A 14,631-nucleotide genomic window follows, 5' to 3' on the forward strand; every position below is an offset into this window, starting at 1 on the left:
GAGGATGTGAAGAGGGTGCATGTGTCTCAATCAATCCGGACTTTTGGGAATATTGCATTTACGCATACAATTTTGAACTATTTTATACATTTATACCAGTGTTAAGGTTTTTTTTGTTAATTTATGCGGAGTAATATCAATCATGGATACCAAGGGTGTATTAATATCGGGTCGATACAAGCAGGGTGAGATGCTAATTTTCCAAAATATGTGCGTTCTGTGTTGTTGATATTGTTTTATTTATAGTATATATGTATTAAACTTTGTTCTCCTATAAATGAGAGTCAATATTAGTTGTTACTTTTATGTAATTGTAATTATTACATTAATCAGTGTGTGATTGTCCAGGTCCAACAACTGATGATGAAACTTGCACATTTTAATGAGTTAAGTCAACTTAATGGTAGTTATAAAACATATCTTGTATTATCAGCACCACACTAGAGCCCCCTGGTGGTGGTTCATCGCCATAGGAACTCTAAAATAAGGCCAAAAGTGCAGAATGTTACAGTTTTTCTCGATGGTTTACACACAATTTGTGATGCCTGAGACCCAATGACCACAACATATAACCAATGCACCAACTCCATGAACCAAGTCTGCTAAATTATAAGCACAATTCCTGCTTTACACTTTAGACTGCAGATCTACAACACACTTTTTTCCCCCAAAAAAACCACTACACACAATTCTCTGAGTTTTGGCACAATTTTCATGAAGTAAACTTCTTGTTTTCACAAAGAAAACAAGAAGTTGTGTGCGTCATTTGGAGACAAAACACCATTTTGACAAGAATGAAGACTGTTTTGGATGTAAAGTTTCATTTTGCAGTAGAATTGAGGGGTTTTCAGAAAAGTGTGAGTGATTTTTGGGTTTGTGTGTAGAGTTCTGAGAATATGAGGCATCCTTTCAGAAAATGTGTTTAAACAATCGAGAAAAACTGTAATTCTTGCAATTTCTTAAAAATGTTGACGAAGAGTGTCTCAAACAGATAAATAAAGCCTACTAAATATACTAAAAATACTGTAATACAGCCAAACACCAGACCAGACAGGTGGAACAACAGCCGGTTATTTATTTATTAAGGTCCAAAGAACAACGATTCTTAACAAGGGCTACTGTAATCTAGCCTACTCTAACCACTCTCAAACATGTGGTTTCTCCCTTCACTTCCTGTCCGTCACCCTTTTTCTTTCCCAACCCCGGAACTTATCTCTCCTTGGCAACACATGCGCAAATACAACACATAACACATTGTACAGGGACACTAAAGGGTCATTACAATACTCTGCATATATTGTTTACTTCCAGGACATAGAAGTTTTACAGTAGTTAGCAATCTGCCCATGTCACCCTTTGATTTCACAGACACACGTAGTTGGTTCTTGGATACAGGACAAGCCTTGGTCTACAACCACTTAGTCGACTGGATCCTGGGTTTCAAGGTTTTGGCTTTGCTTGTGTACTACTTATGTGTTTAAGACCCTGAAACCATGTGTTGCCTTTTGAGGAACTGGTATCTGATTGTGTTAATGTGAAGAAGACAGTCTAGACCAGGGGTCTCAAATTCAATTTACTTGGGGACCACTGGGGTCTGGGTGAGACTGGGCCGCATCAGGTTTTCAAAAAAAAAACAAAAAATGCATTTATTAAAAACAGAAAAATATACAAACTTTTCAGTGCTTTGGTTCCGAGACTGGGCCACATCAGGTTTTCAAAAAAAAAAAAAAACGCATTTATTAAAAACAGAAATATGAATAAACTCGATTTTCTACAAGAAAAGCTCTGATAAAACATTCCACTGTTCTCAAATATCTTAATTTTTATTGTTCTACGCAAAATAAGATGAAAAATAAATAAACAAATCAAGAATAAAAAAATCAATCAATCAGTAATAAATAAATATAATAATAATAATAATAATAAAACGGCAAATAATAGAAACTTAAGAAACCACATATAGTTGGTGGGTAGACAAATTATTGTTTTCAGATTAAAATGAACAAAGCATTATTAGAGCCCTGTAGACATGACAAAACACGACTATAGTCACATTTATACTCTTTTTATTTACAACATATTGCGCAACTGCAGGGTCTTGAGACACATGCTAACTCGCAAACTAGAGCGCTAGCGACCTAAACGGTAGCCTTCAAGTTATTTCCTTTAAACTTAAATAGCCAAAAACTTACCACTTCCACACGGATAGGGAGGATAACTATTAACAGTTATTTAACCTTTAACATGAACATTAATCATTCATTCATTCATTTTCTACCATTTTTTCCTCACAAGGGTTGCGGGGGTGCTGGAGCCTATCCCAGCTGTCTTGGACTGGTCGCCAGCCAATCACAGGGCACATATAGACAAACAACCATTCACACTCACATTCATACCTATGGACAATTTGGAGTCGCCAATTAACCTAGCATGTTTTTGGAATGTGGGAGGAAACCGGAGCATGCACAGGGAGAACATGCAAACTCCACACAGAGATGGCCGAGGGTGGAATTGAACCCTGGTCTCATAGCTGTGAGGTCTGCGCCCTAATCACTAGACCGTAATAATGTTTTTCTGGGTACATGATACCATACAGCATCCATATCAAACTTTAACATTAAACTTTCATGTCAAGGCAGGGGCCTCAAACTATTGTCCAGCGGGCCACATTTGGCCCGCGGGCCGCGTGTTTGAGACCCCTGGTCTAGACTGACAGGTATGGTCCAGAGTTAGCATAAGCCTTATAATTTTAACAGGGGATGAAATCATCATTCCCATAAGTGTAATTGGTGGACTGTAAAGGAGTAGAAGCAGTAAAATGACACTAAATACTTATATAATAATTCAGATACGCAAACGGTCCGGCATCCAAAGGGTTAACAGTCAGGCGGGAAGGTGACGACTTGTTTCCCTTCCTCACACGTGAGCGTGCAGCGGAAGACGTCGGAGCCTCTCCCGCCCCCTTCCCCTCCCCCTCGGCCTTCAGGAGCGGCTGAAGGTGACTCTCCTCTCGGCTGGGGGATGCAGAGGGAGCTGCTGGCGGGGACCTCATCCGGGGAACATCTGTTCGCCTCAACCCGGGCTCTACATACTAACCGCGGCTCTCTGCGGTGTCCGAGCCGGTGTCTTGGTGCTCTGCTGCGAGGACACAGCAAGCCTCCAGAAGAAGACGAGGCGCTCTGCATGCATGAGTTCTGCACCGTGCGGGCGGAAAAAGCGCCCCAGATCCGCAGGCAGCGTCTTGCCTATCACTAAAGGGACACTGGCGGATTCGGAGCACCGGGAGAGCACCGTGGACGGCAGCAGGATGGTGAGTGCTAAGTAGTGTTTTTCCAATAATATAATGCAGCATTGACTTAGTCTACTGACTAAGTCATTTTACGGCAAATAGATACAAATAGTATCCGTGCTAGTCTGCTAGAAAACGTCACGCTGGCTATTTTGTTCAGACTGTGCAGGAATTCAACACCCTGGTGGCGCTGTACCGCGAACAGGTCATTTCTGTCGGTGAGATGTCAGCCGACTGTCCCTCACTGCGGGCTCAGATGCACTACACCCGGGCTAAAGGATGCTCCATGGCCCGCGCTGCGCACCAAAACCTCGCCCTCATTGCTGTCTCTGGGTAAGCTCAGTCAAGTGAAAAAAATGACAGAAATAACACAACATAAAGTGTATTTCCTGTGGAGACACAGTACAATTTATGTTTATATCATAACTGTACAATACGCTCACACTGTGTCAAGACCCTCGGTGTCCAAAGTGCAGCCAGGGAGCCACCTGTGTACAGCCAGCTGCTTGCATTTGAGGAACTGTTATCTCATGCACAAGCTATCTAGAGCAGGGGTCTCAAACTCAATTTACCTGGGGGGTCACTGGAGCTAGGGTCTGGGCAAGGCTGGGCCGCATCAGGTTTTCCAAAAACAAACAAACAAAAAAAAAAAAAACGCATTTATTAAAAACAAACTTTTTCAGTGCTTTGGTTTCCGATTTTCTACAATAAAAGCTCTGATAAAACATTCCACTGTTCTCAAATATGTAAATTTTAATTTTTCTGCAAAAAATAAGATGAAAAATAAATAAACAAATCAAGAATAAAGAAAATCAATCAATCAGTAATAAATAAATATAATAATAATAATAATAAAACGGCAAATAATCAAAACTTAAGAAACCACATATAGTTGGTGGGTAGACAAATTATTTTTTTAAGATTAAAATGAACAAAGCATTATTAGAGCCCTGTAGACATGACAAAACACGACTATAGTCACATTTATACTCTTTTTATTTACAACATATTGCGCAACTGCAGGGTCTTGAGACACATGCTAACTCGCAAAACTAGAGAGCTAGCGACCTAAACGGTAGCCTTCAAGTTATTTCCTTTAAATTTAAATAGCCAAAAAGTTGCCACTTCCACACGGATAGGGAGCATAACTATTAACAGTTATTTAACCTTTAACATGAACATTAATAAAACATAATCATTTTTTCTGGGTACATGATACCATACAGCATCCATATTAAAACTTGCGCGGGCCGCACTAACATTAAACTTTCATATCAAGGCGGGGACCTCAAACTAGTGTCCTGCGGGCCACATTTGGCCCACGGGCCGCGTGTTTGAGACCCTGATCTAGAGGTAAAGTCAAGTGTTTGAGTGTTAATGTCAAGGGGGAACACGGGTATGTATGTTTTGGGTATGTCTTGCAAGCACAAGGCAGCTAGAAGCCAATCAGATCTGTACTTTGGCATTGCTACTAAGAAAGATAATGATAACCTAATATAGGACTGGCACATATTAAGTGGTTTACACACACTATTAACCTTGTAATGCAACCTACCTTGATGCTACCAGTGTTAGCATCAAGGAGTGACATGTGGCTGTTTTTTCCATCAGAGTTGAACAACTGCTGCCGTGTTAATGTTCCAAGTTAGTTGCAGAAGTGAAAATGTGCAGGTCTGAAAGCTGCATAAACCCCTTCACAATGCAACCCACCCTCATCGACTGCCTGGCAACACCTTGCCTTCCTGGTCACTGGCCATCTGTGGATTGAAGCTTATTGTAGAAATTAAAAAAAAGAACAAAACCTTAGGAAATGTGGGGAAAATGTACAAAAAAAGGCTATAACTATAAGGCTGTAACTATAAAAAACTAAAATGTTGATACTAATAACTAAAAAAAAACACAAATATTTTATCTTTAAATATATGCGTAACTTTCTTTAATTAGAAATTGACATAAATAGACATGACAAGTAAACACAGTGAGCTGGAATTGTTCATCTACCAGATGGAACTGATGATGCTGACACCCTTATTGAAAAGCAGCATTTCAAGAAATGCTGCAAACATTTGACAGACAGTACAAAGTGCCTCTGAGGAAAAATACATGCCAATTCTGCATCTGAACAGAATAAAATACAACATATTAAAGGACATATTGCAATAATATGATATATTATTATCATATTTTATCATAACACTATATGATCTCAACAATGTTGACAGTAATATACTAGGGTTCAGCTTCAATTTGTAAGACATTAACGGGTCAGGCATCCTCACATATGTACCTTGGTAGGAAAGTCATGGTTCTGTTCATTTTAAGTACAGGAAGTGAACAAAATGCAAAACATAATTTACAAATTGGCGTTGCAACATTTGAAATATGGAAGTATTAAGTGGCTTCTTCCTAAATTCTCTTTTTTTCCCTACCCGCTTGAATACCCTACCCTCGTCACCCCACCTTGCAGTCCAGAGGACGGAGAAATCCACCCTGAGATCTGTCGGCTCTTCATCCAGCTGCAGTGTTGCCTGGAAATGTTCATCACTGAGATGCTGAAGTCAATGTGCCTGCTGGGGGTGCTGCAGCTTCACAGAAAAAGTACTGTCACCATATAAGGCAACAGCACGACACGGCACTCTTGTTAAAAACAAATCATTGTTTGCAACAGCACAACAACACACATACTGGTAACATGTATATAAAAAAAACATGGGCACTCATCACTAATAAATGATAAAGTAATATTGTCAATGAAGAACTGGAATCGGAGTAACTCTTCTTTTTTGGGTTCCAAAGCAACTATGGTGCATTCAAGGCCGGCCAAACAAAGTGAGAAATCTACTGTATGTATTTGTTAATGGTTTTATTTCATTTGAACATGCATCAGATTACAATTGAGTGCATCACATAATCAGTTCACAGTTCCACATGTCCAAAAGGAGTAGGAAGAAGCAAAGCTTATTAAATCCTACCCCTCCATCTAGTACTTTTACAATCAGTAACTGTTACATTTGTTCACTTCCTGCTTTCCATAATACAGTTACCTTTACAATCAGTAACTGTTACATTTGTTCACTTCCTGCTTTCCATAATACAGTTTACTTTTACAATCAGTAACTGTTACATTTGTTCACTTCCTGCTTTCCATAATACAGTTTACTTTTACAACCAGTAACTGTTACATTTGTTCACCTCCTGCTTTCCATAATACAGTTTACTTTTACAATCAGTAACTGTTACATTTGTTCACTTCCTGCTTTCCATAATACAGTTTACTTTTACAACCAGTAACTGTTACATTTGTTCACCTCCTGCTTTCCATAATACAGTTTACTTTTACTATCAGTAACTGTTACATTTGCTCACTTCCTGCTTTCCATAATACAGTTTATTATTTTTTTTATTGTCAATATAGTGATATATATAGCACATCATGACTGGTTCAAGACTCTTCATCCTTGTATTTAGCAAACATCAACTGCTTGTATTGTTTCTTGAATTGGCTCATCGTTGTGCATTGTTTGAGGTCCTTACTCAATCCATTCCATAGTTTGATTCCACATACTGAAATGCTATGGCTAGCATAACGTAGTCCTAGCAATAGTCCTTGTAGAGAAGTATTGGGTGGCATTTTTAGGTAATTGGTTGTTGAAGTATTTGTGATTTTAGAAATAAGGAGTTAGTATGTTCTCTGTAGGCGCCATTATGAATTATCCTTACTGACCTTTTTTGCAGTACATTTAGCGAGTGAAGATTTGTTTGAAGGATATGCTGAACAGACAGTGCCACCCCAAAAAAATCGATCTAGGAGATAGAAAACATACTCAATTACAGAGTGAGTGGATGTAATTCAACTCATCACTTGAATAAATTTCTACAACGTATGATTCGATATTAATAAATTTAATATTTTCGTATTTGGAGTTTACAAAGCTAGTTTATGACTTTCTAAATAAGGCTTTTTCCATTATTAGAGTCCTGTAGACATGAAATAACACCCCTATAGTCACCTTTACACTCCTATTATTCTTTGTTTGCACCACATTACACAACAGTAATGTGCAGGCTACGGCATCAGGTTATAGCATATAGAAAGCTACGATGTACAATAATTTAGTGGTTTTTCAAAAGAAGTTGGGAAGAATGCGAAAGAAGTCAAAATGGGCCACACGGTGCTTGAGTGGTTAGCATGTTGGCCTGGGTTTGATTCGATTCTCCATTTTCCTCCCACATTCTAAAAACATTGTTGTTGTTGTTTGTCTATATGTGCCCTGTGATTGGCTGGCCACCAGTCCAGGGTGTACCCCGCCTCTCGCCCAAAGACAGCTGGGATAGGCTCCAGCACCCCCACAACCCCTGCAACCCTATTAAGCATAAGCAACACATAAAATGAATGGATGGATGGACATCTTGGGAAGAGCTGTAAATATTTTTATTTTCTGTTCTGTTTCAAGGAACCGACTCTGAGCCGAGGATGGACTTCAGGGTGGATGAAAGTTCCGATGCTCCCATCCTGGAAGATCGTTCCTCTTCTCCTGTTGATTACCCTCATGAGCCGTGGCTGGTGGGAGTCCATATTGAAAACATAGAGAGGTACACATTTCAAAGTGACTTTTTTGTTATGGCTATAAAATGTGGCGAGAGAAAAAATAGCTCCAAGATGCTGATTGTGGGTGTTTTATCTTGGCAGAGATATGCAGGAGATGAGGAACCTGCTCAGCAAACTCAGGGACACAATGCCTTTGCCACTGAAAAATCAAGGTGTGGGACATTTGTGAAATATTTACAACTATTTTATTACTCATTTGTTCACATTTCCTAGTTAATTGTTAAAAAAGCCTCTAAAAATGTTAGTATTATTTAGATCAGGGGTCTCAAACTCAATTTACTTGGGGGCCACTGGAGCTAGGGTCTGGGTGAGACTGGGCCGCATCAGGTTTTCCAAAAAAAAAAAAAAAAAATGCATTTATTAAAAACAAAAAAATTTAAAAAATTTGTCGCTTTGGTTCCAATTTTCTACAATAAAAGCTCTGATAAAACATTCCACTGTTCTCAAATATCTTTTTATTTTTCTACACAAAATAAGATGAAAAATAAATAAACAAATCAATAATAAAGAAAATCAATCAGTAATAAATAAATAAATATAATAATCATAAAACGGCAAATAATACAAATTTAAGAAACCACATATAGTTGGTGGGTAGACAAATTATTTTTTTCAGATTAAAATGAACAAAGCATTATTAGAGCCCTGTAGACATGACAAAACACGACTATAGTCACATTTATACTCTTTTTATTTACAACATATTGCGCAACTGCAGGGTCTTGAGACACATGCTAACTCGCAAACTAGAGAGCTAGCGACCTAAACGGTAGCCTTCAAGTTATTTCCTTTAAACTTAAATAGCCAAAAACTTACCACTTCCACACGGATAGGGAGGATAACTATTAACAGTTATTTAACCTTTAACATGAACATTAATCAAACGTAATAATTTTTTCTGGGTACATGATACCATACAGCATCCATATCAAACTTGCGCGGGCCGCACTAACATTAAACTTTCATATCAAGGCGGGGGCCTCAAACTAGTGTCCTGCGGGCCACATTTGGCCCGCGGGCCACATGTTTGAGACCCCTGATTTAGATGATAAAGAATCCTAACTGACTCCACAGTCCTTATTTCTAAAGGGAATATTTTTGCTGTTAGAGCATATATATATTAAAAAAATGTTAAAACTCATGTTTTATAACATGAGTAGAGCTCTTTGAACAAAAAGTAACAGCCCTATAGTCACTTTTACGCTAATATTACCCAATAGGGTAGACATAGCGAGATATATTTAGCCATTTATAAGACATAAAAATGTATTGTGTGTGCTCGTGTGTTGCGATAAATGTGTGTGGAAGACAGGAAGTGACGTTAGCATGGAGTGGAACAGTAGCCCATGTTATTATTATGATTATTGTTGTTGTTGTTATTATTATTGTCCATTGTCCACACTGCTAACCCCTTGCTAGCACTCCGCTACCAGTCAACTCTACCTAGCTGACTTCACATACAAATGCTTAATTTAGGTTTGAAAAAAAAATGCTTTTTTACAAATAATAGATCCATATTCAACCCAGAAACAGCACCATTCATGCAAATGTTGTAGACAAAAGCGTGATGGAGTAAAGCCGCGAAATTCGAACCGCAATGTGGCATAAATACAATAAATATGCATAGTATATAAATTGCGAGTATGTGTGTTTTCGCATCATGCAAGCACATATCTCACAAAAGTGCATACCCTCTCATATTTATATTTATATATTTCAGTGCGAAAATAGTGCTTTTATGAAACTTCTTAATATATTTTGTGGCCATATTGCTTTTATTGTTTCCAGATGACAGCAGTCTACTGAACCTGACTCCACACCCGCTAGTGCGACAGCGGAAGAGACGTTTCCCTGGACTCTGCTGCATGGTGTCTGGTTAACAACCCACCATTCCATCCATGACGCACCGTACTAGTACTGTCAACACACGACTTTATTGTTTTTATATCATATTTACACAGTAGTTCACCATGATCAGTAGATATTCAGCCAGCATTTATTTACGGGGAGGTGCTTCTAAAAAAAAATTAGGTCAATTTTCACACTTTTGTTCTGTTTCTTTGGGGTTTAGAAGGTTATATTTGCATTAATCAATATATTATCAGCATATATAGTATATATATATAATTAAACTGTATATATTTGGGCTATGCACAAGCATTAACAGATTCTTCTCGTCTCACTGTGCTTGTGTGTCACATCACAAAGAAATACAAATGTTACACTCTGTGGACAGAATAAGTACATCAGTGTTACGTCGCTACTCATAACTGGCTCCAACGATACCGTTTTTATAGAGAAGCTCGGAGTGGGAATTGAAATTAATGTTTAATAAGTGGTTTTCACTTGTAAATGTTGTCTGTCTTTTTGTTTTTCACTCTTCTAAGTGTTGATGCATGGTTGTATTTGGTCACTCGGTCTATCCAGTGCTTTACTATCGACTATGACATGTCTCAAACTGCAAGATTTATCCGCATGACGTTTAGTTTTAATGATCCCTACAGGTGTCCCTTCCATCAGCAGTCAAAGATTCAAATATACACTCTTTTTAATCGATATTTCCCCCAGTTGCTACCAGTAAAAACTCATAAAAACATTTTTCTGTGTCTGTAGTCTTCCCTCTGAGCTCCATATAGTGGACACTAGTAAGATGCCATGAAAACAAAGTTCACTTATCATATTGACCTATTCCGATAATAGCGCCATTCCCACATTCAATGTCAATGCAATGTATTGTATGGTCATCTGTAAAGATTGTGTGTATAAGGAACTTTTTTTTTTATTTTTAATTTAATGTGTAATGACATCCTTTGCCATGGCATGTATTGTGTAGTTAGTGTGTCCTGTACTTCAGAGAAGCAACAGGTTAGGACATTTTATAATGTGAATAAAGTTTTATATGCAGTTAAAGTTTCAATTTTCTTTTATTTTATTACTCCGGGTACTCCGGTTTCCTCCCACATTCCAAAAACATGCTAGGTTAATTGGCGACTCCAAATTGTCCATAGGTATGAATGTGAGTGTGAATGGTTGTTTGTCTATATGTGCCCTGTGATTGGCTGGCGACCAGTCCAGGGTGTACCCCGCCTCTCGCCCGAAGACAGCTTGGATAGGCTCCAGCACCCCCCGCGACCCTCGTGAGGAAAAAGCGGTAGAAAATGAATGAATGAGTTAGTATGTTCTCTGTAGGCGGCATTCTGAATTATCCTTACTGACCCTTTTTGCAGTACATTTAGCGAGTGAAGATTTGTTTGAAGGATATGCTCAACAGGCAGTGCCACCCTTAGGATTTGTTTGTGTGCGGAAAAAAAATCTATCTAGGAGATCTAATAGCGGTCTAAATTTAGTGGTGGGTTGACACAAAAATAAAATAAATACAAAAAAAACATTAAAAAAATACTCACAGAGTGAGTGGATGTAATTCATCTCATCACTTGAATACATTTCTACAACGTATGATTCAATATTAATAAATTGAATATTTTCGTATTTGGAGTTTAAAAATCCTGTTTATGACTTTCTAAATAGGGCTTTTACCATTATTAGAGTCCTGTAGACGTGAAATAACACCCCTATAGTCACCTTTACACCCGATTATTCTTTGTTTGCACCACATTACACAACAGTAATGTGCAGGCTACGGCATCAGGTTATAGCATATAGAAAGCTACGATGTACAATAATTTAGTGGTTTTTCAAAAGAAGTTGGGAAGAATGCGAAAGAAGCCAAAAATATTTGGAAAAAAATGCAATAAAGCGAGGGTCGACTGTAACCTTCAATTTCATCATCTTGGCATCTAGGGAACGGGCCGCACGGTGCTTGAGTGGTTAGCATGTTAGCCTGGGTTTGATTCGATTCTCCATTTTCCTCCCACATTCCAAAAACATGCTAGGTTAATTGGCGACTCCAAATTGTCCATAGGTATGAATGTGAGTGTGAATGGTTGTTTGTCTATATGTGCCCTGTGATTGGCTGGCCACCAGTCCAGGGTGTACCCCGCCTCTCGCCCAAAGACAGCTGGGATAGGCTCCAGTACCCCCAGCAACCCTCGTGAGGAAAAAGCAGTAGAAAATGAATGAATAAATAATACTGTGGTGAGAGCAGCCATGTTGTTTGGTCTAGAGACAGTGCCACTGAGGACACAACAGGAAGCAGAACTGGAGGTAGAGCAGAAATGAGGATGTTTAGGTTCTCATTGGGAGTGACCAGGATGGATAGGATCAGGAACGAGTACATCATAGTGACATTACATGTTAGAGGCCTTGGATATGAAGTCAAAGAGGCCAGACTCAGATGGTTTGAGATGGAGGAGGAGGTTTATGGATGTAGTGGAGGAGGACATGAGGGTAGTTGGTGTGAGAAGACAGGGTTGATTTGCTGTGGCGACAAATCACAAATAGATTGGAATGACCTATGGAGAGAAACATTGTGTTCTTCTGCTTTGTGCCAGATTGAGAAAATATGGGAGTAAAAGTTCTTCCCCCCCCCCCCCGCTGTCAAGACAAAACACAAAACATCTGGATCACATCTTAAAGTCGGGGAAACTCCACACTGATTTCCTTCCCGTACATGGTGAGGGGGGACAAATGTTCCAAATGTTGTTGTCAGATTCAGCATACTATTTCCGAGAGGGAATACTGTTCCAAAACAACCTTGCAGAATTCCGGTGGGTGGGGTTTATATCTCTTATTAGGTCAACACAAACCTCAGTTCATATTCAGCTCTGCCTGCGGTGCAGACTATCACGCCATCGCAGTTATCGACTGAGACGGTATCGTCACCGTGTGTGGTGAGTCAAACCTCTTCTTCATGATATTATGTTTTTTATTCATTCCTTTCATTTTATTACTGTAGTGGCACCTATTCATATTTAGTATGCATGGTATGCAGAATGCATGCTTGAATGTGAATGTGAGTGTGAATGGTTGTTTGTCTATATGTGCCCTGTGATTGGCTGGCAACCAGTCCAGTGTGGACCCCACCTCTTGCACAAAGTCAGCTGGGATAGGCTCCAGCATAAGTGTAAGCGGCATAGAAAATGAATGAATGTATTGTTGTTGTTTGATGACTAACAATATTGGTGAAAATTAATTAAATTTTTCCATTTTTTTACAGTTAATCCAAATTCTTTGGCTCGATGGCTCCTTCCACTCGTTTATTCTCGTTGCTGCACTTCCTAAGCTTCATATCAGTTGGCCTGTCTTGTTTTTGTGACCGCTATCCCTGGTCCTCATGGTCGGCCTGCACGCGGACCTGCAACCACGGCACACAACACAGACACAGGTGAGACATGCATTCCATTATTACATTTTTTTGGAATAGATTATTCCAGCAGATTTGATTTGTTTGACAGGGAGATTAAATATGATGACTACTACTGGAAGAGCAGCTGTCGTCAACTGTGTGAAAGACATGACAGGAGGGCTTGTAATGTGCAAGCTTGTCCCATTAATTGTCTGTTGACAGAATTTGGGCCCTGGTCTGACTGCTCACCTTGTGCCAAGAAACAGGCAAGCAAGAAATATTTTCACATTTACTTCTTTATAGAAGAATTCTGCCTACATTTTGCAATGATTGGCTTTTTCTGTTTATGCCGTTGTCATAGTTACGGACAAGGTTTGTCCAAAGCCCGTCGCAGTTTGGTGGATCTTCTTGCAGTGTGGAGCTGACTGAGGAGAGGCCCTGTTATGCCCCTACGGAGTGTAAGCTGGCCCCCATTGACTGCAGGGACAACTTCAAATGTGATAATGGTAAGCAAAGAGGAGCCCAGTTAGCATATCACTAATTACTGTTAATGTTACTTTAACAGCATTCTAATAAATGACACTTTGTCACTACACTCTATTACAGTCTATTCAATAAATCATACTGTTTTGTGTATGAATATGCTATAGAATTACTCCAAAATATGCAAATTTAACAACATTTTCTGCTTAAATTAAGCATTTTCAAGCATAAAATTAGCAAAATGAGGTAAAAACAAATATAATTTTGTGTACCTTAGTACAAAGTTTTACCAAATGATGTCACATCAGGCACAATAATCCTTAACACTATTGAGGTCCATAATCTAAAATCTGATTACTGTTACTGTTACTTTAACAGCATTCTAATAAATGACACTTTGTCACTACACTCTATTACAGTCTATTCAATAAATCATACTGTTTTGTGTATGAATATGCTATAGAATTACTCCAAAATATACAAATTTAACAACATTTTCTGCTTAAATTGAGCATTTTTTCAAGCATAAAAATTGCAAAATGAGGTAAAAACAAATATAATGCATTCAGAAGACACATTCAAAGATGCTGGGATGATACGTAGTATTCCACACTGGTGAGTAGGTGTCAGTAATGTCATATTTGGTGAGACACACAAGCACCAGACTTGATTGCTGGAACAACAGGCTTGAACACAAAAATACAATCGTTACTGAGGAACTAGTGAAGAACGGATGAGGAATCATGAGTAGTGGTTAAGGTTCGGCTGGGGTAGGTTCGTTCCTCATTAACTACTGTAATTTTGTGTACCTTAGTACAAAGTTTTACCAAATGATGTCACGTCAGGCACAATAATCCTTAACACTATTGAGGTCCACAATCTAAAAACTGACTATGTTACTGTTACTTTAACAGCATTCTAATAAATGACACTTTGTAACTACACTCTATTACAGTCTATTCAATAAATCATACTGTTTTGTGTATGAATATGCTATAGAATTAC

General features: G+C 38.7%; 1 protein-coding gene across 1 annotated transcript in view; it reads left to right on the forward strand.

Moving 5' to 3' along the window:
* Positions 1–2,958: 2,958 nt before the first annotated feature.
* Positions 2,959–14,631, forward strand: part of c6.2 (complement component 6, duplicate 2) — a 21,613-nt gene continuing 9,940 nt past the window's right edge. The window contains exons 1-9 of the mRNA XM_078794336.1: positions 2,959–3,310; positions 3,450–3,622; positions 5,757–5,887; positions 7,744–7,882; positions 7,980–8,050; positions 9,687–9,773; positions 13,017–13,182; positions 13,253–13,409; positions 13,505–13,649. Coding sequence (XP_078650462.1) covers positions 3,188–3,310; positions 3,450–3,622; positions 5,757–5,887; positions 7,744–7,882; positions 7,980–8,050; positions 9,687–9,773; positions 13,017–13,182; positions 13,253–13,409; positions 13,505–13,649 — 1,192 coding nt within the window. The 5' untranslated portion in view covers positions 2,959–3,187. The remainder of the gene's footprint in view (positions 3,311–3,449; positions 3,623–5,756; positions 5,888–7,743; positions 7,883–7,979; positions 8,051–9,686; positions 9,774–13,016; positions 13,183–13,252; positions 13,410–13,504; positions 13,650–14,631) is intronic.

Source organism: Doryrhamphus excisus, linkage group LG10 (genome assembly GCF_037039965.1).
Source record: "Doryrhamphus excisus strain RoL-2023G ecotype Guam linkage group LG10, RoL_Dexc_Guam_v1.1, whole genome shotgun sequence".
Taxonomy (NCBI): domain Eukaryota; kingdom Metazoa; phylum Chordata; class Actinopteri; order Syngnathiformes; family Syngnathidae; genus Doryrhamphus; species Doryrhamphus excisus.